Here is a 26,807-nt window from a genome sequence, read left to right as displayed (position 1 = left end):
TGGAAAGCAAGATGGGACTGGTGAGTAATGATATACCTTTTTTATGTAATCAATGATGAGTTTTGGTACTTGGTTACCGGTGAGCATCAATGTTCAGCTTCGGATAAGATACTTTTAAAAATGCAGATTATAATAAAAATTGATTCTTTAGTTTGCAAGATCATTTTCTGCTCATATAAGCCAGAAACAGAGTTTTTACTTCAATAAAGAGTTAAATCCAACTATTTTCCATAGCTGGATGAATTTTAAACAATTTTTCCATTTCATTTTTCCAGCTTTCATTATCACAGTATGTGGCCTGTAAATTGAAATTGAAGTGCAGGAGACAGTAACAAAGATAGCTGGAGGTATGATAAAAATTGGACTATGTTTAGCTTGGAAAAAAGCAACTGAGGGGGAAAATAAAGGAAGTTTTCAAATACTAGAAAAGCAGAAAAAAATATGAGAAGAATATGAAAAGAGGATGATGAATTTTCTTTCTGCTGGTCTGAGGCCAGGATTATATCAAATATACTTGCACAAGAAGAGAAATTTCAGTTAAAGATTAAAGAAACTTCTTGTCTAAGTGATAGAACCAAGTCACCAGAAAGAGGGCAGACCTTATTTGTTAAATTTAATAGACTAAAAAAGTCACATTTGGCAGCAAAGCATGGCATTTTAGTCCTGCTATCTTGCTTCAAAGAGATGATCCATCTAAAGCAGGGGTCTTCAAACTTGGCCCTTTTATGACTTGTGGACTTCAACTCCAAACTTCCTCAGCCAGTGTGCCTGGCTGAGGAATTCTGGGAGTTGAAGTCCACAAGTCATAAAAGGCCCAAGTTTGAAGACCCCTGATCTAAAGTCTGGACTGAGCAGTTATAATACATTTAATGAAATAAATACCTACATAAAATCAAATAACCTCAATGCCCACAGCAGTTCTTTAATTCCATAAACAATGGAAGTTAGAACTGATCAGCAGTGATAGTTGACAACAACAGATACAGGGGGAAAGTATTTTGGAATACCAGTTGTTGGACATAAGCTGTGAATACTCACCTATGTTCAGGTGAAAGGAATTAGCTTCATCACTTATTTATGATCACCAAGAAACATTTTGCTCTATTGTTTTTTATATTGGCTTAGTAAGATTATGTCATGATAATTTAGCTGCTTTAAAAACAGAAAGGCATAATGAAATATTGGCATCAATAAAACAAATAGATTTTGTGAGCAGAAGTTGGCAACGTATTGCTGGACCAGACAACTATGTGCCTACAGGTTAGTGCTTAACATGTCAAATATTTAAATGCTTAAACTGACTTCTTCAAACAATAGCTGTGCAGATCACATTTGACAAATCAAAAGATTACCATCAGTTGCTTGAAGGCTGTATGTCAGTCCTAATGCTAAAAAACCCTTTGCTAGGAATTCTCCAGCATCTTCTCCCATGCGAACAACCATCTTGGCGAAACGTTCTCCTTCCTCTAGCTAAATTGATGAGAGAAAGGGAGAAACATTAGAGGACATATCCTTTGCGACGTCTTAATAGAATCTCTAATTCTAATTCTTTGGAATAAATTCAAGATTAGCAAGTATCAGAACTCATTGCTATAAGATGGTGCTATGCTTCCAGTGAATTCGGAAGACCAAATTTCTAAATCTCAGTGCATGACAAAAAGCTAGCATTTCCTAACATGGTGCCCAGATACAACACATTTGAATCCTACCAGATGAAAGTCTATGATCATTAGTGAAAGATTTAGCAGTAATAGTGACTCTACAGGGAGTGCAGAATTATTAGGCAAGTTGTATTTTTGAGGATTAATTTTATTATTGAACAACAACCATGTTCTCAATGAACCCAAAAAACTCATTAATATCAAAGCTGAATATTTTTGGAAGTAGTTTTTAGTTTGTTTTTAGTTATAGCTATTTTAGGGGGATATCTGTGTGTGCAGGTGACTATTACTGTGCATAATTATTAGGCAACTTAACAAAAAACAAATATATACCCATTTCAATTATTTATTTTTACCAGTGAAACCAATATAACATCTCAACATTCACAAATATACATTTCTGACATTCAAAAACATAACAAAAACAAATCAGTGACCAATATAGCCACCTTTCTTTGCAAGGACACTCAAAAGCCTGCCATCCATGGATTCTGTCAGTGTTTTGATCTGTTCACCATCAACATTGCGTGCAGCAGCAACCACAGCCTCCCAGACACTGTTCAGAGAGGTGTACTGTTTTCCCTCCTTGTAAATCTCACATTTGATAATGGACCACAGGTTCTCAATGGGGTTCAGATCAGGTGAACAAGGAGGCCATGTCATTAGATTTCCTTCTTTTATACCCTTTCTTGCCAGCCACGCTGTGGAGTACTTGGACGCGTGTGATGGAGCATTGTCCTGCATGAAAATCATGTTTTTCTTGAAGGATGCAGACTTCTTCCTGTACCACTGCTTGAAGAAGGTGTCTTCCAGAAACTGGCAGTAGGACTGGGAGTTGAGCTTGACTCCATCCTCAACCCGAAAAGGCCCCACAAGCTCATCTTTGATGATACCAGCCCAAACCAGTACTCCACCTCCACCTTGCTGGCGTCTGAGTCGGACTGGAGCTCTCTGCCCTTTACCAATCCAGCCACGGGCCCATCCATCTGGCCCATCAAGACTCACTCTCATTTCATCAGTCCATAAAACCTTAGAAAAATCAGTCTTGAGATATTTCTTGGCCCAGTCTTGACGTTTCAGCTTGTGTGTCTTGTTCAGTGGTGGTCGTCTTTCAGCCTTTCTTACCTTGGCCATGTCTCTGAGTATTGCACACCTTGTGCTTTTGGGCACTCCAGTGATGTTGCAGCTCTGAAATATGGCCAAACTGGTGGCAAGTGGCATCTTGGCAGCTGCACGCTTGACTTTTCTCAGTTCATGGGCAGTTATTTTGCGCCTTGGTTTCTCCACACGCTTCTTGCGACCCTGTTGACTATTTTGAATGAAACGCTTGATTGTTCGATGATCACGCTTCAGAAGCTTTGCAATTTTAAGAGTGCTGCATCCCTCTGCAAGATATCTCACTATTTTTGACTTTTCTGAGCCTGTCAAGTCCTTCTTTTGACCCATTTTGCCAAAGGAAAGGAAGTTGCCTAATAATTATGCACACCTGATACAGGGTGTTGATGTCATTAGACCACACCCCTTCTCATTACAGAGATGCACATCACCTAATATGCTTAATTGGTAGTAGGCTTTCGAGCCTATACAGCTTGGAGTAAGACAACATGCATAAAGAGGATGATGTGGTCAAAATACTCATTTGCCTAATAATTCTGCACTCCCTGTAGATTTAGGGAATAAGAATCTCTCAAGTATATCACTTCTATCATTGTTAAAACTGCTCATATTGCTCTATGTTTCATGCATATGGCAGTCTGTCTCTTTGGCAGATGGAGAATCAGCCAAGGTTTTCTCATCCTGTCCACTTTTGGACCAAAATGTGTGGGGTGGAAGGTAAAAGAACAGCAATGGTGAGGAGTCAAAAACTTATGACTATAGATTCATTAGTGGAGCACAGATCTTGACCCATGCAAGCCATACTGTACTAGCTATAGAAACATTGAAGTTTATGGAATCAGAGACAGATAAAACCCCTGGGGTGGTAGAGAGACCCAGACATGAATTAATAGAGGTAAGAAGAAAGGGAAAGGGCAAATGGGACAGATTGTTATTTAGGATTTACTGAACTTAGTTCATGGGGCACATAGTGTGACATTCAACCTCCTCATAACTTCCAGAGAGGCAACTATAAAAAACCAAGCTGATGGTTGTAGGCTGGTGGGTCACATTAAACTGGTCAGCAGAATGATAAGGAAGAAGAGGTGGAGGAGATTTATAGGTTGCCCAGTTCCAGAATGAATTTGGGTGGCAGTTGAAACACAGAAAACAATAAAAAATTAAATCTTACACATCCAGACAATTGCACCATCTACCAAAATCCTCACAACTGAAAGGGGCACCACCAGTAGCCTACCACAAGGCCTGGGAGAACAACCAATTTTTTAAAGGTTTCTGGAACACTATCTGGGTGGGAGCCAAATGGATGTTTGAGATGGTGTCAGGGTAACATTCCAGTGGGCAGGTACGGCAACAAAGAAGACAAACTTCCTGGATCCCTCTAGACAGAATTAGGGTTAGGGTTAGGACACCCCTGTGTCAGTTGTGATAGCCTTATCAAAATATGGACCACCTCTAGATGGCGACAAGAAGATATGGAAAACACCATCTTCTTGCTGTCATTCAGTCTTTTGCAGCTCAGATTCAGTATGATAAATACTAGCTGTAGGTGCCCAACTACGGGTAGGTAGTGCAAACTGTTAGGTTCTACTTCTCAGAGATTTTGATTGGTGACTCAGGTTTTTTTTAAAATGATGTTAACCTGAAACTAAGCCAGGTCAGAAACAAATATTTTAAAAGCTTAAATCTCTCTGCAGACATGAATTCGATTGAAAGAAGCCTTTTTTTTCTCTCTCTCTCAGTGTCGTGTCAATTGCAATATAAGAAATAATTATAATAATGGATCTTGGAGAATTACTAAGAAACTCTTTTTCAAAGAAACAGCTATAGTACTTTCAGATTTTCTGAGTAATAATAGGATATGTGCCCAAATAATAGCGCTTGCTAATAACAACTATCATAGACTCCTAACCAAGCTTTTCCTTGACATTCTGTATGAGACCGAAGAGGAGAGCAGTGATGTTTGTGGGGGGGAATTATTAGTGATAGGAAGATACGGTGGCACTTGTGACCAAACATTTGTGAAACAGAGTTGGTTACTGCTTGTGTTCCCAGATGGATTGAAGGCACAGCAGAGTTGCTTCCCTCACTTTCAACAATGGCATTAACCGAAGAGGATGACCAACAGACAGTGTGATTTTTCAGAACACTAAGCTAGAAGAACATTCTGGGACAAGAATAAAGGACCTAAAAAGATCAGCTAAACTCCAAAGATTCCTCAGCTGTCAGAAATAAGAAGGACAAGCTTCCAACTCTCTCCTGGGTTGAAGGATGTGCACAGAAACACACTCAGCAAGATATGCCAATAAACTATGTTCAGCCATTGTAACATATAATAATCTGTGTTTCCCACTGCCATCATCTTTAGTGAAAACCTCATTTTCTTAGTAGCCTACTGCTTGAGAACTATTTTTCCGGAGACATAGGGAGGCTTTTTCCAGCTAACCGTATTATTTTATTGCAGGTTTTTGAAATGTATGATTGAACTAAGCCTACAGGCACACTGACAAGGAACAGAAACAGCAGGTGTTGTCCCCTGGCAAGGGGCTGCCCAGCTGGTGTTCAGCTGGCACATCTCGGCATGTTGTTTCTTTCTGCTGTGTTTTCCCACCCACCCACTTTCCTTTAGGTGAACAAGGCCATGAATTTTAAACTACGCTCTTTACATCTAAAAGCAACAAGCAAACAGTATGAGTTTTCACCAATAGCAATTTAATACTGTAAAGAAAGATTAGGTGACAGTTAGGAGCATTAGCACGGTGTCTTCCTTTTTTAAGGACGTGAATATTTCTTAAAATTAGAAAAATCAGGTGGGAAATTTTAAAAAGGAGGTAAAAATGAAAACAATTCTGTTAATTGTACAATTCTAGAGGTTTAGGAATAGAAAACGAAAGATGTTTTAATCTCATCCACTCCCACAGTCTGCCATGCCAAGAGACTCGTAAAGAACAGTTGATAGATTATATAGCAGCAAATCCCAAATCCATCAGGTTTTTTTTTAAAGCATCTGCTTGCCTATTCTTGATATGTTTGGATGTACACTTTAAAAAAATCTCTTCAGTAGATACCTAAAATGTAATGCTTTATATAATTTTAATTGTAATTCCAAAAAATATTAGAAGTTTGTCCACGGAAGTCAGTTCCCACCATAAAAAAAAAGCTTTATAATTTCCAAGGTAACATGAATATAACTTTACGATTGAGAATTAGTTTTTTTTATTATTCATGCTTAATTCAAATTAGGTCCTTCTGTGAACTCCTGGAAAATGACAGAAGCTACACATTACAATGCTCCTTTGGGCACCACTAGGACTGCAGTGTGGTTTTCCTTACAGAGGGATATCAACTAACAGTTTCCGTGCTGTCATATATTAATGCAGGTTGCAAGACCTGTAAAACAGAGATTGGCTTTCACATATGTATCACCTGCTTGATCAAGTGAAATGGCCCCCTTACCCAAATGTGTATTGGAATGTATTTCCAGATCTGCCCTGCATTGTTTTTAAAGATCCTTTCAAATTTCTAGAACTCTTGTAGTCACAACATATCTGGAGATTAACAAACCAGAAAGGTTTTATTGCAAAAAGGCTATCCTGAATTTGGTCAGTTGCGTTTAAGAAGAGAGGAGCAAGGCTGATAAAGAATAATTTATCAAGGACCGCATTATCAGCTCGTGTTACAAACAAGATTTAAGCCAGAACTTTCCTTGACTCATTAGGAAAGCTTTCAGCTTTTGGAGAAGGAGAGGCATTTTACTATATTATAGAGCAGGTGGTTTACAACTAGACAAATGTCAGCTTAATTTCCTGATTGACCCACATAACTTCTCACCTAAAACACTGGAGATGTGCTGCCAATCACTGACAGCCACATTGGAGTAGAATTAGAATCAGAATAGAGCTGGAAGTCTTCTAGTCCAGCCCCCTGCTCAAGCAGGAGTCCCTATATCATTTCAGACAAGTGGCTGTCCAATCTCTTCTTAAAAACCTTGAGTGATGAAGCACCCACAATGTCTGACGGCAAGCTGTTCCACTGGTTCATTGTCCCCACTGTTAGGAAGTTTCTCCTTAATTCCAGGTTGCTTCTCTCCTTGATTAGTTTCCATCCGTTATTTCCTGTCTTGCCTTCTGGTGCTCTGGAAAATAAATTGACCCCCTCCTCCTTGTGGGCAGCTTCTCAAATATTGGAATACTGCTATAATCTCCCCCTAGTTCCTCTTTCCTCTAGACTGGCCATTCTCAAATCCTGCAACTATTTAGTCTCCAGGCCTTTAATCATCTTAGTTGCTCTTCTTTGCACTTTTTCCCAAAAGTCTCAACATCTTTTTTGAAATCTGGTGACCAAAACTGGATGCAGTATTCCAGATGGGGCCTTACTAAGGCTTTATAAAATGGTACTAATACTTCATGCCTCTGTTTATACAACCAAGGATTGTATTAGCTTTTTTGGCTGCTGCCGCACACTGCTAACTCACTTTTAAGTGGTTGTCCACTAGGACTCCAAGGTCCCTCTCACAATTGCTGTTTTTAAGACAGGTTTCACCTAATCTGTACTTGTACCTTTGGTTTTTCCTGCCCAGGTGTAAAGCCTTTTCTCCACATTAAATATCATTTTGTTGGATAGGGCCCATTGTTCAAGTCTGTCAAGATCTTTTTGGATTCTAAGCTTGTCTTCTGGGTGTTGGCTATTCCTGCCAGTTTAGTGTCATCTGCAAATTTTATGAGATCCCCTTCTATTCACTCATCTAAGTCATTGATGAAGATATTGAAGAGTACTGGGCCTAAGACAGAACCTTGTGGTATCCCACTGCTTACTTCCCTCCATGTAGATGTAGTACCAATAAGGATTACTCGTTGAGTACAGTTTGTCAGCCAGTTACAAATCCATCCGGTGGCAATGCTGCCTATCCCACATTTTTCTAGCTTACCAAGAAGTACTAGGTTGTGGTCTACTTTGTGAAATGCCTTGCTGAAATCTAAACATACTATGTCCACAGCATTTCGCTGGTCTACTAATTTAGTCACTTTGTCAAAGAATGAAATAAGATTGGTTTGGCATGATCTGTTTTGAACAAACCCGTGCTGGCTGTTAGTTATAACTTTGTTTCTAGAGGAACGTGTGATCTGGAAGGGATTTCTTACCAGGACATACAGAGGTATATAACCAGCCCTAGTACATTTTCAGAATCTTCTAGGTGTCCTTTACTCTCTCTTGGATTTAAAATATAAAACCTCTTTGTGAATAAGTCTTTATGGACACATTTCATCTGATAGTTGGCTTTGTTGTAGAGGCTGATTTCCCGGTTATCAGTGACTTATTGGTTCTTCTGTATCTTTTATTTTGTTCAATTTGTAGTTTGATGGATCAGTAAATAAAACTGCTAGTTATTATTCTAGATGCATTGCAATAATTAAAATATTTATTTCAAGAAATTTAAAATATATCCAGATATCTCTTTCTAGTGTACAGTAAAGCAGTCCCAAAGTATACATTAGGGAAAACATAGATCTTCTTTCATGTATTCTGATATCTACTCCAACTTTTGTAGGTAATTGACAATTACATTTCTAAATTTACTTCAAAACTAACAATGTATTTATGCTTGTTGGAAGTACATAGAATAAGTTGCATTTTTAAGCTTTCTAAAAATGAGTATTTCACAACATAGCAGTTGTTAATCTTGCATCTTGTAGCTGCATCAGAGACCTAGTAACCTGTTGCTCAGAGTTAAAGAGAAGAATAAAGTACTACATTTTGGAAAACACAACAATGTTGCAGAAATGCTTCAAACTGCATTTGGTCTTAGTATATTTATTACAACTGGATATAGTATTTGAAAGGGCTACTTCCTCCTGAAAGTTTCAAGCACAGCACTTCTTTTCCAGTTGCAGGAGCAGTTAAATCTTTTGCAAGGCTCACAGGGGTCTTCAAACTTGGCCCTTTTATGACTTGTGGACTTCAACTCCCAGTGCCTGGCTGAGGAATTCTGGGAGCTGAAGTCCACAAGTCATAAGTGGGCCAAGTTTGAAGACCCCTGGCTCACACAGTTATTCTGAAAGTTGCTCCTGGCTATCTTGGCATACAGGTGTATTCAGAGACATGTCTCTGGAATAAAGAGAAGCCAAATACCTCTGGAAGTACATGCATTGCAGAGACAGCTAAGAAGAGACTCCATGACACAGCTTACTGAGGGCTTTAGTTAAGACAACTCAAACCTGTTTTCTTTGAGCATAATTTTAATGAAGATGGCCAATAATTGGTTAGTCTTTTCAATGGATATGTCCATGGAGATTCTCAATCACCCAGCTCATGGTTGTCCCAAAAGTGCTTTTTCCAAAAGGCAACTGGACCTTTTTGGGTTTTTTCTTTGAAACATTTCGCTTCTCATCTAAGAACCTTCTTCAGTTCAACATTGAACATATGAAAAGTGAAACATTTTCAAAGAAAAATCCAAGAAATTCCAGTTGCCTTTTGGAAAGCTAAGCTTGTAAGCCGCCCTGAGTCTTCAGAGAAGGGCGGGATATAAATGGAATTTTTTTTAAAAAGCACCTTTGAAAATTTCACTAGATACTTTCTGATTTTGCTTTTCTGTTCTTGTCATTCGTTGTGGGTTGATTTAATATTAAATCTGTGGTAAGCCATGGTCAGGGCCCAATTTTAGGTGGAAAGCATAATATAAACGATTTTACAGATAGGAAATAAATGCCTTGGGGATTCCATTAGATTGATGATGATAAAAGAGCACTTATCCAAACAAGACATGTAATTAGAGTGTAGATCCCATTTAATAGCCACAGGTGCAATAGATATAATTAAACTTGGACATCACTAACAGTATGTGCTACAGGTTTGGATCTAAACCCTGTAGTATCCAATAGGGCCAGCTGTCAAGTACTCACAGAACCACATCCTAAACATTAAAACCCCTTTCTATAAATCTATCCTGTTGTGCACATGTTTATTTAGTGATTAATCAAGTTATTTAGTGTTTATTTAGTGATTAATCAAGTTATCAGTGCAATCAAATAAATAAATCATTCACCAGAATATTAAATGTAGATTTTTTGAAGAACTTGGGAGTGTTATGTTTAGTGACATTTCTGAAAAGAATATGTGCAAGATCAACTGATAGGAAATAACCAAACAATATCTCAGGAACACTTTGTGGCGTTCTGATTGCTTGAAAGGGCTAACTTTCTGAAGAAAGGAGAAAAGAACAGTAGTATTACATGGAATAAAATATGTTAGACTGGAAGTAATCTCCAATCCAAACATTAGAGCTACTATCTCACTGTTCTAAAAGTTTTTAGTTGGAGATTTGACATGTTTGCATTAAGAATGAATTATCCCAACTTGATAGACATACACTTCAAATCCAGCTTTATAAACTAGTAAATAGCTATTATTCTTGGAATAAACCATTTCTCTGTTCTGATCAGTCAACAGCACGAGAGCTCTTATTAAAGCCCTCAAGGCTTGCCACCTGCATAATTTATCCTATATTTTATTTCAATCTGTTAATTACATAGTCAATCAATTAAAAGGAAGAATTAATCAACCTCAAGTATTTAGTAATCATCTATTTTCCTTCTCAGCAGGTTATTCTTCTGATTTCATTTAATATTTCCAATAACATTTTATTGTTCCTCCTGTTGGAGCAGATGAGTGAGGTTGCAGCCTTTTAGTAATAGCAAGCTATAAGCCTGGCATTTGATCTGCACAGACAGCAATTTCTTCCACTTGGCCTCTTATTATGACTAACGCTACATATTAATGAGATTGAAATGTGCATTAATAATAACATCACCTGTAACATGAACTTTGTCTTTGCAATAATAATGTCCAGGGGGGAAAAAAGAGCCATCTGTAATTAATATTGATAGAATATCTTTTCTGTTTCCCATTTTCAATACTCTTAAGTTAATATTAGAATGTCAATAATCTTAAACTATATTCTATAAACATATTGAAATTTTTAAAAAGAGCCATCTGCTGGTAGGAATAAAACCAGTTTTCTCCAGACAACAGTCATATCTGTCCTGTATTTCACTGAGAAAAAAATCCCATTGTATTCTGTGCAATTTCTTTCTAAGTCAACATGTATGGATCACACAATACTGGTGTAGTAATTAAGAGATAATTCATTACTGCATTGGGGAAATCAGTTTGAATAGGCAATTCAGACTTCGGTTTAAGTCTTTGGTTAACCTCTTTTTTTAACCTCTTCCCCTACCAAATAACAGAGAAGCACATGTCAGAGACTCCTTTCAATAAGTCAGGTCAGTTCCATATAACTGTGCAGCTGTTCTTGGTTTATTCCCTCCTCTTCCTTCTGTCTCTTCCTCTCTTTAAGCCACACTTGAGTGTGGCTGTTAATACGGCACCTAATGCATTATGTAAGAAGCATCGCACCAGCTTGCTTACCCAGTGTAGAGGTCCAATGCAGACCTTGGCGGCCAGGAGAGGTACAGTGGGATCCGCAGGACGTAGCTTTGCACATTCTCTGAGCACTGAGACAGCATGAGCAGACTGGGCAAGGGAAGTACAAGAAACGAGAGAGAAAGGATGAGATGGTTAGATAATGCTCAATAAGATGCACAAAGGTTATTTATGCCAAACATTTTTTTTCTTCCAAAGGACGTGTTTTTTGTTACATGAATATTAAGACTTAGATTGGCTCTCAAAGTACACCTTTTGTTTTGAAGTCTTCTTGCTTCCTGACTCCCACAGATCAGTGGGTGTTCAGATGGTTTTTTGAAAAGTATGAAACAAGTATTCTGTGTTCTGTACCAGCCTGCTACCAGCCCTGCAGCAAAAGCAGGGACAACCCCTTTACAAATGGCAAGAGGCTGGAATAAAGCCTGCCAAATTTATTCACATAAAACAGAGCAAGACAAGACACCAACCATGAAACAGGAGCTATGAAACAGGAACTTTCCAAGCGGTTGCCTTCAGCAAACCAGCACTCCCACACATTCCCCTTAAATACAGTTCAGGGTGTGGCCTCTCTCTGCCTCCTTCCGAGGTGCCCCATTGCCTTCCTCTGTTTACTCCTGATTGACTGCCTCCTGCATCGGGCATCCTTGAACAGGGCCAGCTGTGGGTCATCTTCATCCACGCTGTCAGGCTCACACAGCTGGGTCTGCGTCATGACCAGATAAGAGGGGCCTGGCTGGGGGCTCTCATCAAGCTGTCTAATCCCCTCAGCAAGTTCTTCAACACCCCCCTCCTCCTCCTCCTCTGAGTCGTCCGACCCAACTGCCAAACCCACAGGCTGACCCTGAATCACAACAATTCTGCATCTATTCAGCGGTAACTCTGTATTACATTATTAGTTCTGTTTTACAGTAGGCCCCTAACAAAGGAAGAGCTTCGGTTCTTTGGAAAAGCTTTGGCAATGGGTGGGATTTCTGCAATATCAGTTTATGTAAAAAAGTAAATACAGGTAGTCCTTGACTTACAATAGTTCACTCAGAGACCATATGAAGTTACAACCGCACTGAAAAAAGTGACTTATGACCATTTTTCACACTCATGAGCGTCCCCCAGGGTCACGTGGTTTACATTTGGATGCTTGACAACTGACTCACATTTATGACAGTCACAGTGTCCTGGGAGGTCATGTGATCACCTTTTGCCACCTTATGACAAGCAAAGTCAATAGGGAAACCAGGTACACTTAACAACCGTGTTACTAACTTAGCAGCTTCAATTATTTGCTTAAGAAGAGCAAGAAAAATCATATAAAATGGGGCAAACTTCACTTAACAAATTTCTCACTTAGCAACATAAATTAGGGGCTCAATTGTGGTCTTAAGTTGTGGGTACTTTGCATGGAACCTATTGATTAACCACTCTACTCTGATGTTGTGAGGTTCCAAACTTCTGTCCTCCCCATAAGTTCATTGGCAAGCTGAGAAGCAATATTTGTCGCACCAGCAAAACAGTGCTTTAAAACTTGACACTACCTATATTGAGAGTGAAACAATAGATACCGGTAGGTATCCTAACAAGTTACAACCTGGAGTTAAAATATAAACCGGTATTTGGATCCTAGACTAGTGTTTCTCAACCTTGGTAACTTTAATATGTGTGGATTTCAATTCCCAGAATACCTCACCCAACATGCTGGCTGGGGAAATCTGGGAGTTAAAGTCCACACCTCTTAAAGTTGTCAAGGTTGAGAAACACTGTCCTGGACACTCAAGACACTGGTGCTAAACACTAAAGAAAGAGAATTGTGATCTACAGCAGCGCCCACAATGTATGGGTAATAACTCAAGATGGTGGCTGTGATGATGCAGTCAAAGCTCCACTTGGTTATTTTTTATGGGAATTGTGATGAGAAGCTAAGAAAGCGTTTAAGGTTTATTTGCACCATCACAGCACAGCCATATGGGCTTGTTTGATCATGCCCTGGGGATATCCTGCTGGTCAACTTACACATCCTCCAAGAAATATACAATATCTACACAACACATAAACATACCCACACGACTCCCTTTTCAAGGTAGGTACAACGTTCAATAGGGACGCGGTGGCTCAGTGGGTTAGGACGCTGAGCTTGTCGATCGGAAGGTCGGCAGTTTGGCGGGTCAAATCCCGAGTGCCGCGTAACAGAGTGAGCGCCTGTTACTTGTCCCAGCTTCTGCCAACCTAGCAGTTCAAAAGCACATAAAAATGCAAGTAGAAAAATAGGGACCACTACGGTGGGAAGGTAACAGCATTCCGTGCGCCTTTGGCGTCTAGTCATGCCGGCCACATGACCACGAAGACGTCCTCGGACAAGTGCTGGCTCTTCGGCTTTGAAACGGAGATGAGCACCGGCTCCTAGAGTCGGAAACGACTAGCACGCATGTGCGGGGGAACCTTTACCTTTACCTTACAACGTTCAGACCAGCTCCTCTCTTGCTGGAGGCAATGCAAATCTGCCAAATATATTTTTTTTCTAAATTAGGAAGTCCTGTTTCATTTGTAGCCATGAATTAATAGTACTGATTTTTCAATACTAGAGATGAGAGGGTGGAGTCATAAGTGAAAAGCAGCAAGTAAAGGAACCAGACAATCTTTAAAACTCTTGACAGTGAAGCAAAAGAAAGATGACACTGTGAACTTTGTGGCAAAAGATTACTTGGCAAAGGACCACATATGAAATGGTGTCCTATTTTACCCAGTTCAAAAAAAAAGCAGACACTTGGAGGTTTATACTGTATATCAGTGAATATCAAAAATTTGTAGTATATACCAGTAAATGTCAAACGATCCCCTTGGAGCTTATCAGTATGTCATAACAAACACTCTTGATTCTAAACAAGCAAAATTACTACTATTATAAAACATGTTTATTTTTTGTTATCCACTCAATCATCAAAGCAACAGTAGGGGTAAACAAGAAAATAAGGTCTGAAAGCAGAAATACAACAATGTATGAAACAGATAGAGAGGGACCATGTCAAGGAACAAAATTACCATTTAAAAAGAAGTCTCCATGGAAGTTATAAAATAGGTTATAAAGTTATAAAGGTCATTAGGGTAAGGGCTGTATGGATTAAAGGAGGACTGCTATTGCAAAGAACAGGGGCACTTACAAAAAATACACGTCTCTTGGATCCTACAAAACAGTATCGCTTCACAGTGGGGATCTGGTCTGTACTAATCGTGCTGGATCTTATTGACTGGCCATAAAAACCACTGGAGAAATGCACTTCCATAGCTACTCAGATCCCCAGCTATACATTGTTTTATAGATGAACGCTAGCACTTTGAAGTACACCTGGAACAAAATGGTAACCATTGCAGCTTATGAAGTAAAAGTATCACGTGGATAAACTAAAGTATGTCCAAAACTACTGATATATCACTGCATTTTGGACGATGTACAGCTTCTAACTGGTCTTCAAGAACAGTACAGTACATTGCAATACTTCAAACAATGGCTAAGCCAAGAGTAACCATGAGAAAGGCCTCCCAATCCAGACCAAATGTATTTGTGCAAATGCCCTCCTGTCCACACCTCCAGTTGCTCTTCAAACAATTGCTGAAAATCTAGGAGAACTTTCACTGACAACAGGATTCTTTCTAGTCATTCTTGCTAGTGTTGAGCCCAAGTCTGTTCCTACCATCCAGATCCCAAGAGCTTCCAGGCACAAGGACAGGGCCTTGACGGTTTTACCTCTTCAACCTGGTCTTGAGATATACAGTTGTGTATCATCTGCATATTGATGATACTTGAATTAGTGCTGTCAAATGACCTTGTCTACCAACCTTACATAGATATTAAATAGGACTGGGGGGAATGTCAAACAACAAGAAACCCACCAATCAAGGGCATTTGGGCTCAAGGTCTCCTCCTCAACACCACCTAAAACCAATCCTGATGGAAGAGATCCAGGATCCCCCAACTCCCAGAGTTTGCTCAAAAGGATAGTGTGATCAATGGCATTAAAAGCTACTAAGTTATCAAGTACGACCAGAGGAATCACACCACATCTACCCTGGTCCTAGAAAAGGTCAAGTATAATTAATGCTGCTTTGACACTGTACTCAGATCTGACTCCTAACTGAAAAGGAGAGGTTGGAAACTGGTCAAAACATATCTAGTACTGCTGGATAAAGCAATGCCTTCTTGAGGTATTGTGCTCCTTTTAACAAGGCAGGGTAAACCACTCCCACTTTCATATGAGGGAAGAGTTTACCATCATGCAAACCCAAGTACCACCTCCAGATGATGACCCTAACAATTCTGAGGAGTTTCTCAAAACTCACAAACTTGTTACAAATAAGCAAGCCAGACTCTACTGTGGCCAGCTCAGTAGGACCTATCCAGCTGAAGTCCAGCTTTGATTATCTCTTACTAATTTTGTTCATCAGATCTGTAGAATATTCTTCACAGTGGTCTTCAAGATGTTTTTCCTTCTTTAAAAGGGCCCGGGCAATGCTGTGCTATCTCTATACAGGACAGGAATTAATAAATATTGTGCCATGTGGTACTTCTTAGTCTTGAATGGGTTGAAATTAGATCATTGTTTCATAGTATCCAGTTATGAGTGCCACCTGCTTACCTAAGCTGTTTTCCAGGCTTAGTTCAGACATTCACAATTCATATCCACAAGAAGGAGAGCAGCTCCTTATTTGTGCCCTAAAGCTTGTAAGAATCTGGAAAGTTGTGATCAGCAGATAAACAGACCAATAATTGGATTTAAATACCCAGTAATTGCATTTAAATTTACTTAACATACATAATGATTCTCAAATGAGTAGTGAGATTTACCTGGAATTTCTGACTAAATCCCTATAGTGTAAACATAAACCAAAATGTTATATCTATATTATATCAAAAGATTGCTAATGTTGGCAGATTTTAACTTTTTTAATTGGCTCACAAGAATATTAAAGTATATATAAATGGTACACTTACAGATACAAGCATATCTAGGACAAACTACAGGAATGCATGGATTTCCCTTTATACATTGGAGTTAGTCTTGTATGTTCATCCCCTTGGTTGGGTTAATGTGGTCTCCACATTCTGCTTTGAGTATCTATAAATCCTGTTCTGATTTGCTGCCAGATGGTGGTGTCCTGATTCAGAATATGCCTTCTTAGAATATGATAAGCAAAACTACTAGTTAAACCCTTAAGCGTTGCTATCTTCCCACTTTCTCAAAAGGAAACCATCTACCAATCCTGACATTACTATGCATTATTAAAAATTTTCCTGTCTTGCTTTTTTAAGGTCCAACTTTTTAAGGTCCACAAAAAGCAAAATAGGAAGAAAATTGACTCGTTTGCACTCTGGTGGTGGAGAAGGCTGCTGCGTATTCCTTGGAGAGCAAAGTACTGGTGTGCATAACATCAGACATCACTAGAAGGCAAAATCATGAAACTGGGTCTCACTTACTTTGGCCATGTCATGCAGGGGAATTCACTGGAAAAGCAATTATGTTTCGGAAAGTTAGCAATAAAAGGAAACCAGGCCATGACAGAGGCTGTATCTAACAAAGCTGACACCAGCCAGAGCACAGAAAAAGTCAAAGAAGTGGTGCAAGATCAGAAGAGGTGGAGAGACGCGGCCCAGAGAATCACCAAGAGTCAGAGTCGATTGAATGGATAACATCATCACAAATGGGTTTTAACAAGTGGTTGAGCCCACAGGATAGCCATCTTCAAAACCCCTACCCGTCTAGAAAGCTGATTCCCCACATGGGGATGTGACTAAATGGTAAAGTCACATCCCATCCCAGGAACTGGGCTTGCATCTGAGGAACGGGTGGGAACTGCACTGTGAAACAGGTGAAGCTGCTTCACAGTATCATTCTTTTCTACCACGTGGATTAGCTGTCTCATAGTCAAAGGAAGCACTCGATAGCTGATGCATACAGTGGATGGGAGATGCCAGTTACAGTAAATCAGTCTTTACTGGGCAACCCTCCAGCCCATTATCTACCAGTTTGTTCTGAAACCCTTGGCTGTGCATCTCCCTCATTCTGCAGGTACCAAGCAGCCAGTACATGTCCCTGTCTGCTCACACTCCAGAAAGGAAGAAAGTGTGGGCTTCAAGGCACTCCCAGATACCCAACTGATGCAGGATTCATCTTGCTCCCTCTGATATACCTGAGAGTGCTACCCACCCAGCAACATGGGCAGAGAAGCTCAGCAGATTGCTCTTTCCCTTAAATTCCCAGCATTACTTTAAAAGTAAGTTCGAGTTAAACCTGTCTCAATAGTGGGCTGAGAATAAATGCTCATACTGTGCTTTATAAGTAGGAAATGTTTACTGGACCCGTGCCCCTCCTGGCTGGTCTATGCGGCTCAGGAGGAGACACAAGGCTGGTTCTGTGAAATGAGGAAATTGGCAAAATGTGCCTATCCTTGGAACTATCACCTATGTGATAATAGAAGAATAGGTGCCAGAAAAAAGGTAGTATTCTGAAATCTAATTGTTTCTTTCCTTTCCCACTTCCTCAGTTATTTAGTTCACATTATATCATAACCGCTCCCTTCCCTTCCAGGTTTTCTACGTGTTCAATTTGTTCAACCTTCACTGGAGTGTTTTGAAGGCTCCATTCTTAAGATCTTTTTTTTTCCTTTTAGTAATAATGGGAAGAAGTCTGCAGTTTTTGAATTCCTTATCCTTCTTCTTTTTGTGAGCAAACTTATTTCTAACTATGTAAGCCATGACATGCACTGCCTGAGCTTCAAGAATAAAAGAAATGTTTTTTTAAACAAAAAAAATCTTTTTTTTTATGTTTAAATCAACTTGATGAAGCCATTTTTAATGGGCTTCTGTGATACTGAATTCCAACTGGGCTAATCGGTATATGTACATGTGTGTAATATACTGTATGTGCATATGATCTTGTCTGATACTAGAATGAATAAAAGACATTCATATACAGTATGAGCTATACTGTATATTAGGATAACAAAAGAGTACACCACAGTATTGTATAGGATCTAAATAATCAGATAATTAAAATGTTTGTATTCCTCCCTCAGACTGTGGGTGTAAAGTACATTGTTTGCAAAGTTCACTGTGAAATAGTAATAATTAGACTTATTAGTGATTAGGCATTAAACCACAGAAGAGTCTCAATACAGTGCAAGTTTTATTTATCTAGATACTGCTTCCATATTAGGATCCCTCTGATTAATGCAAGGATGAATTTGATCAATTCATTTGTAAAATCAAACAGATGTCTCAATTTTGGATTGCAACGCTTGCTTTTAATTTCACACCTGAAATTCCTTCCTCCACAGCAGTTGAAAAGAGAAATGTGACCTCACTTGTAGCAAGGATTTGATTGTTGTTGTCTTTTTTTTTAAAGGACGAAGTCTGCTGGATCTGATAAAAAAAAATCTATGTCGGCCAACATTCCATAGTAGTTAACACGATGGTTCTATTAAGAAATAAGTAGGTCATGTGGGCAAGAGCCATTTCAGCTTCAGAAATTAGTGCTCAGAGATATATTGCTTTTCATTCTGAGGACATCAGAGTAGCCATTATAGCAACATTCTACCCCTAGAGGCATCCTCAAAATGTTCTTAGCTAGGAAAACTGGAAGTTATAATCCAAGAAATTCAGAAGATTTTAGATTAAGATGGGAATATATGTACATTGATTATACACACCTCATTAAAGGTAAAGGTAAAGGTTTCCCTGCACATGCGTACTAGTCTCCATTTCAAAGCCAAAGAGCCAGCATTTGTCCGAGGACGTCTCCGTGGTCATGTGGCCGGCATGACTAGACGCCAAAGGCGCACGGAATGCTGTTACTTTCCCACCGTAGTGGTCCCTATTTTTCTACTTGCATTTTTACATGCTTTCGAACTGCTAGGTTGGCAGAAGCTGGGACAAGTAACAGGCGCTCACTCTGCTACGCGGCACTCAGGATTCAACCCGCCAAACTGCCGACCTTCTGATCGACAAGCTCAGCGTCCTAACCCACTGAGCCACCGCGTCCCTTACACACATCATTACAATATCATATTTCGGTGTTCTTCACTTTTTACGCTTTGATGTCAATATGGTTTTGGTACAGATTTGCCACTATATCTAGCTGACGGGAACAAACAAAAATACTAGTGAGTTAACTTTAATGCTCTTTGTTAAACACCCACTCATACCCCTACAAAATTTGCAACATTCTAATGTAACGCAGTCCTGATACTCCAAATTCGTTGTTCAACTCACAGGCTACAATCCAGGCACTGCAGCAATCACTTCAGCTGGATCACAATGATTTTGCTGAATTTTTCAGGCAACTTTGGAAATTTCCATGTGCTGTACAGCTTTAAAGAATGCTCTCTCTCCCTATTCCACACCTCCCTGCTCTTCTTGCAAAAATATTGGGCCACATCTTCTGGTAAACTGACAAAGCATACAAAGCGTCTGTTAATTTAAAATTTGGTTACAATCTTAACTTCTTTTCCTGCTTGTGCTATTTAAGCTTTCTAAAACCTTTGCATCCTTCAGGGCTCCTGACTGCAATGTAAGACAAATGTTTCTTTTTTTTTACTGGGTTACTTAGCAACCACAGTAAGCTTTTGTAAGGGGAGGAACAGAAGGAGCATCCCAAATCAAACCCAGCCCTTTTTGCTGCAGCAATGGAATTCTCTCTCTCTCTCTCTCTCTCTCTCTCTCTCTCACACACACACACACACAACCCAAACCTCTTTAATGGTATAGAAGACTCTTGCAAGACTTTAAACATCAAGATAGTTTTTTATGCATTATGATCACCTTTTTGAGCAATTTCCTTTCTGCCATAGATATCAATGTCATTGCTGATGATGACGACGATAATAATACTGTATATGTAGCTGATGCTTCCTGAGTATGTTAACTACAGCAAGAAATGAACTTGGGTGTAAAGCATAGGTAGTACTTTACTTAGAACAGTTCGTTTACTGGCCTTTAGGAATTACAATGTTTTTCAGACTTACAACTGTTGCGGCATCCTCACAGTCACATGATCAAAATTCAGATGCTTGGCAACTGATTCATATTTATGATGATTGCAAGGTCTTTGAGTCATGTCATCACCTTTTGTGATCTTCTTACAAGCAAAGTCAATGGGGAAACCAGATTCATTTAACAAGCCTTCTTGTTGTTGTTAGCTGCGAAGTCGTGTCCAACTCATCGCGACCCTATGGACAACGTTCCTCCAGGCCTTCCTATCCTCTACCATCTTCTGGAGTCCATTTAAGCTCACGCCTACTGCTTCAGTGACTCCATCCAGCCACCTCATTCTCTGTCGTCCCTTTCTTCTATTACCCTTAATCTTCCCCAGCATTAGGCTCTTCTCCAGTGAGTCCCTTCCTTCTCATTAGGTGGCCAAAGTATTTGAGTTTTAGCTTCAGGATCTGGCCTTCTAAAGAGCAGTCAGGGTTGATCTCCTCTAGGACTGACCGGTTTGATCGCCTTGCAGTCCAAGGGACTCGCAGGAGTCTTCTCCAGCACCAGAGTTCAAAGGCCTCAATTCTTTGGCGCTCAGCCTTTTTGATGGTCCAGATTTCACTGCCATACATTGCAACTGGGAAGACCATAGCCTTGACTATACGCCCTTTTGTTGACAGGGTGATGTCTCTGCTTTTTAGTGTGCTGTCTAGATTTGCCATGGCTTTCCTCCCGAGGAGCAAGCGTCTTTTAATTTCTTGGCTACAGTCCCCATCTGCAGTGATCTTGGAGCCCAGGAAAATAAAATCTGTCACTACCTCCATTTCTTCCCCATCTATTTGCCAGGAATTGAGAGGGCCGGATGCCATGATCTTGGTTTTCTTAATGTTAAGTTTCAACCCAGGTTTTGCACTCTCCTTCTTCACCTGCAACAAGAGGCTCTTTAGTTCTTCTTCACTTTCTGCCATTAGAGTGGTATCATCTGCATATCTTAGGTTGTTCATATTTCTCCCGGCAATCTTAATTCCAACTTTTGATTCCTCTAACCCTGCCTTTCTCATGATGTGCTCTGCATATAAGTTAAATAGGCAGGGCGACAGTATACAGCCTTGCCGGACTCCTTTCCCAATTTTGAACCAATCAGTGGTTCTGTGTCCCATTCTCACTGTTGCTTCTTGGCCCACATATAGGTTTCTCAAGAGACAAATAAGATGGTCTGGTACACCCATCTCTTTAAGAACTTGCCACATTGTTATGATCCACACAATCGAAGGCTTTAGCATAGTCAATGAAGCAAAAGTAGATGTTTTTCTGAAACTCCCTAGCTTTCTCCATGATCCAGCGTATGTTGGCAATTTGATCTCTAGTTCCTCTGCCTCTTCGAAATCCTGCCTGTACTTCTGGTAGTTCTTGATCCACATATTGCTGGAGTCTAGCTTGTAGGATTTTAAGCATAACTTTACTAGCATGAGAAATGAGTGCAATGGTGCAGTAGTTTGAACATTCTTTGGCCCTGCCTTTCTTTGGAATTGGAATGTAAACTGATCTTTTCCAATCCTGTGGCCACTGTTGAGTTTTCCAAATTTGCTGGCAAATTGAGTGTAGCACTTTTACTGCATCGTCTTTTAAGATTTTGAATAGCTCAGCTGGAATACTGTCACCTCCACTAGCTTTGTTGTTGCTCAGCTTTTCTAAGGCCCACTTCACTTCACATTCTAGGATGTCTGGCTCGAGGTCAGTGACCACCTCATTGTGATTATCAGGGACGTTAAGCTCATTCTTGTATAGTTCTTCTGTGTAATTTTGCCACCTCTTCTTAATCTCTTCTGCTTCTGTTAGGTCCCTGCCATTTTGGTCCTTTATCATGCCCATTTTTTCATGAAACGTTCCCTTCATCTCTCCAATTTTCTTGAAAAGATCTCTGGTCCTCCCTATTCTATTGTTTTCTTCTATTTCTTTGCACTGTTCATTTAAGAAGGCATTCTTATCTCTTCTAGCTATTCTCTGGAATTCTGCATTCAATTTGGCGTATCTTTCTTTTTCTCCCTTGCCTTTCGCTTCCCTCCTTTCCTCAGCTATTTGCAAAGCTTCCTCAGACAGCCATTTTGCTTTCTTGCATTTCTTTTTCTTTGGGATGGTTTTGGTTGCTACCTGTTGTACAATGTTGTGAACCTCTGTCCATAGTTCTTCAGGCACTTTGTCTATCAGATCTAATTCCTTAAATCTATTTGTCACCTCTACTGTATATTCAACAGGGATATGATTTAATTCATACCTGAGTGGCCTAGTGCTTTTTCCTACTTTCTTCAGTTTAAGCCTAAACTTTGCAATGAGAAGCTCATGGTCTGAGCCACAGTCAGCTCCTGGTCTTGTTTTTACTGACTGTATAGAGCTCCTCCATCTTTGGCTGCAGAGCATATAGTCAATCTGATTTCTGTGTTGACCGTCTGGTGATGTCCATGTGTAGAGCCGTCTCTTGGATTGTTGGAAAAGAGTGTTTGCTATGACCATCGTATTCTCTTGACAAAATTCTATCAGCCTGTGCCCTGCTTCATTTTGTACTACAAGGCCAAACTTGTCTGTTATTCTGGTTATCTTTTGGCCTCCTACTTTAGCATTCCAATCCCCCATGATGATAAGGGCATCATTTCTTGGTGTTAGTTCTATAAGGTGCTGTAGGGCTTCATAGAACCGGTCAATTTCATCCTCTTCAGCACTGGTGGTTGGGGCATAGACTTGGACTACTGTGATATTGAATGGTTTGTCTTGGATTCGAACTGAGATCATTCTGTCATTTTGAGGACTGTATCCCAGTTTTGCTTTTCCTACTCTTTTATTGACTATGAAGGCTACTCTATTTCTTCTGAGGGATTCTTGTCCACAGTAGTATACCTGATGGTCATTTGAATTAAATTCACCCATTCCTGTCCATTTTAGTTCGCTGATACCTAAGATGTCAATGTTCAGTCTTGTCATCTCTTGTTTGACCACATCCAGCTTTCCTTGATTCATGGATCTTACATTCCAGGTTCCTATGGAGAAAAAATCTTTACAGCATCGGACTTTCCTTTCACCACCAGACACATCCACAGCTGAGCGTCCTTTCGGCTTTGGTCCAGTCGCTTCATTCTTTCTGGCGCTACTAGTACTAGCCCTCTGTTCTTCCCCAGTAGCATATTGGACGCCTTCCGACCTGAGGGGCTCATCTTCCAGCGTCATATCGTTTTGCCTTTTGGTACTGTCCATAGGGTTTTCATGGCAAAGATACTGGAGTGGGTTGCCATTTCCTTCTCCAGTGGATCACGTTTTGTCAGAACTCTCTGCTATGACCTTTCCGTCTTGGGTGGCCCTGCACGGCATAGCTCATAGCTTCATTGAATTACACAAGCCCCTTCACCATGACAAGGCAGTAATCCATGAAGGGGTTAACAAGCCTATTAGTAACTTAACAACTGCAGTGATTCACTTAACAACTGTGGCAAGAAAAGTAATAAAATGGAGCAAATTTCACTTAACAACTATCTCGCTTAGCAACATAAATTTTGGACTCAATTGTGGTCATACGTTGAGAACTACCTGTATGGTCAGATTAGATTTGAATAGGAGGATGTGAATCCAACTTTCCCTTTTCCAGGCCTAAAGCTGTATATAGTCTAGGACTGTTCTAAGCGGGGGAGGGTGGTGTGTGTGTGTGTGTGTGCATGTGTGTGCGTGTGACAAAATCAAATTTATTTAATTACCAAAACAAATCTAATAGGTGGGGAAGTTGTGGCTTCCCACAAGTGAATTACAACACTCAACATCCCACCTACCTCATTTCTAGAATAAGAGCTTGAAATCAACAGCATATGGAGAATCACACATTACATTTCCTGTTGTAACAAAATGTTTGTTGTATGTATATATGCATATTAGTTTTTGATTTCTGGGGCCACGACGGCTGAGCTGTTAACACACTGGACTGTTCAACTGGAAGGTTGGCAATTCAAGACCAATACTTCTTGATGGATTGAACTTCCATTACTTATCCCAGCTCCTGCCAACCTAGAAGTTCAAAGCCATGCAAATAGATAAAAATGTACCACTTTGGTGGGAAGGTAACAGCATTCTGTGCACCTTCGTTGTATAGTCATGACCCTGAGAGCCTCTTTGGACAATACTAACTCCTGGCAACTGCCTAGGGAAGTGCCTGCAGTTTTCTTGGCAAAATATTTTCAGAAGTGGTTTACTCGTCTCCTTCCTAGGGCTGAGAGAGAGTGACTGGCCCAAGGTCACCCAGCTGATTTTTTGCCTAAGAGAGGACTAGAACTCACGGTCTCCCATTTTCCAATCTGGTGCTTTAGGCATTATACCAAACTGGCTTTCTTATTATAGATAACTTTCCTGTCCAGTGAATGTAGATGTGCATACATGCACACTCCTATCAGCAGCTGAGGAGCAGACATCATGAATCTGTTATAGTGTACTCTATCCATGAAAGCATATGCCATAATACATTTGTTAGTTTTTAAAGCTGTTTTAGCAAAACTTCTGTCGCAGTCTCTGAATACCAACTTGCTCTGTCAAACTATATTAAATTTCAGTGTAGCTCCTCAATTTTGTATAATGCTATATTTTTTAATAAAGCTAGGAGTTGAAAGTGAAATAAGCAGAGAAAATAGAAACCTCATGATACTTTTTCTGTAGAATATTCTTTGCCAAAATCGTAATAGCATGGCAAACATCAACTAGGAACTGTTTGATTCTCTCACCCACGCAAAGCCTCCAAGTAAACAAGGTATCGGCAAGAGCAGAGCATCTATTTGCAAATCCTCCTCTTCATGTTGCCCACAAAATACTTTAGGGGTCAATTAAGTGAGGCTGTCTTCTTTGCTGTCTGTATTAAGATTTACAGAGAAGCAGCAAGAGAACATACTGCAGATAATCAGATCCTATATTTTCAATTAGAGTGGCTAATGCTAAACATCAATATAACACAAGATAAGGCCTCTCTTATTCAGCACCTTTCCCACAGTGACCAGCTAGATGCTCCTTCGAAGGCCTCAAGCAGAACAGGTGAGTAAACCCACTATAACTCCTATATTGATATTATTATTATTTTTAATTCAATTTATATACCGCCCTTTTCCCGAAGGACTCAGAGCGGTTTACAGAGCAAAATTAAAACAATACAATATAAAAATTAAAATTAAATTAAATCAATAGCCCCAAAATTTAAAATTAGAATTTAAAAACCTTAAAACCCCCTCAGTCCAGGCCAGATAGATTCGTCCCGGCGAAACGAACAAAGGTCGGGGGTGATCCGGAGTTCCACCGGCAATTGATTCCATAGGGCAGGCGCGCCCACAGAGAACACCCGCCCCCTGGGGATCGCCCGCCGTCATTCCCTAACCAGTGGGACCCTGAGGAGGCCCTCCCTGTGGGAGCGCACAGGATGATGGGAAGTTGATGCTGGCAGCAGGTGCTCCCTGAGATAATCCGGACTCATGCCATTTAGGGCTTTATAGGTCATCACCAGCACCTTGAATCTCACACGGGGGGCAACTGGAAGCCAATGCAGCTCGCGGAGAAGAGGTGTTTGTTTGTTTGTTTGTTTATTTAAATTTATATACCGCCCTATTCCCGTAGGACTCAGGGCGGTTTACAGGGAAAATTAAAAGTTAAAATACATCACATACAATTAAAATCGATTAAAACTAAGATTAAATTAATCCCTGAACTTAACTAAAACCCCATCAATTAAATAATTAAAACCCCTCAGTCTGGGCCAGACAGCTCAAAAAACCAAGTTTTCAAGTCCCTACGAAATGAGCGAAGGTCGGGGGCAGTCCTAAGCTCCGTGGGAAGCTGGTTCCAAAGGGCCGGCGCGCCCACAGAGAACGCCCTTCCCCTGGGAATAACCCGCCGGCATTCCTTAACCAGTGGTACCCTAAGAAGGCCCTCCCTGTGGGAGCGCACAGGACGATGGGAAGTTGATGCCGGCAGCAGGTGTTCCCTTAGATAATCCGGACCCAAGCCATTTAGAGCTTTATAGGTCATTACCAGCACCTTGAATCTCACCCGGAGGGCAACTGGAAGCCAATGCAGCTCACAGAGAAGAGGTATTACACGGGAGTATCAGGAAACTCCCATAACAACTCACGCAGCTGCATTCTGCACCAGCTGAAGCTTCCGAGTGGTCCTCAAGGGCAGCCCCATGTAGAGAGTGTTGCAGTAGTCTAGCCGGGAGGTCACAAGCGCATGGGTGACTGTGCATAGGGCATCTTGGTCCAGATAGGGCCGCAACTGGCGCGCCAGACGAAGCTGGGCAAAAGCCCCCCTGGTCACGGCTCCTATATGATCTTCAAAATTGAGCCATGAATCCAAGAGGACGCCCAAGTTGCGAGCCCTATCGACGGGGGGTAACACCTCACCCCCCATCATTAGTGGTGGAACAACCTGGTTTATCCGAGATGCCGATATGCACAGCCACTCAGTCTTGGCAGGATTGAGTCAAAGCCTGTTTCTCCCCATCCAAACCCGGACCGCTTCCAGGCAACGGGACATCACGTCGAGTGCATCACTGGGTTGGTTCGGGGTGGAAAGAAAACGTTGGGTATCATCAGCGTACTGATGATACCCCACCCCGAAAC

The 26,807-nt window shown here is 40.5% G+C and overlaps 1 protein-coding gene across 3 annotated transcripts in view; it reads right to left on the bottom strand.

Moving 5' to 3' along the window:
* The window catches only part of TTC7A (tetratricopeptide repeat domain 7A), a 189,835-nt gene that overhangs the window by 110,294 nt on the left and 52,734 nt on the right, over positions 1-26,807 (bottom strand). For all 3 annotated transcript variants that reach the window (XM_083370776.1, XM_083370778.1, XM_083370777.1), the window contains exons 11-12: positions 11,202-11,306; positions 1,353-1,470 (exon numbers count right to left, since the gene is read on the bottom strand). In XM_083370776.1, the coding sequence (XP_083226902.1) occupies positions 1,353-1,470; positions 11,202-11,306 (223 nt within the window). The remainder of the gene's footprint in view (positions 1-1,352; positions 1,471-11,201; positions 11,307-26,807) is intronic.

The sequence above is a fragment of the Vipera ursinii genome, assembly GCF_947247035.1.
Source record: "Vipera ursinii genome assembly, chromosome: 1".
NCBI classification, from domain to species: domain Eukaryota; kingdom Metazoa; phylum Chordata; class Lepidosauria; order Squamata; family Viperidae; genus Vipera; species Vipera ursinii.
This window is presented reverse-complemented; position numbering and strand designations above follow the sequence as displayed.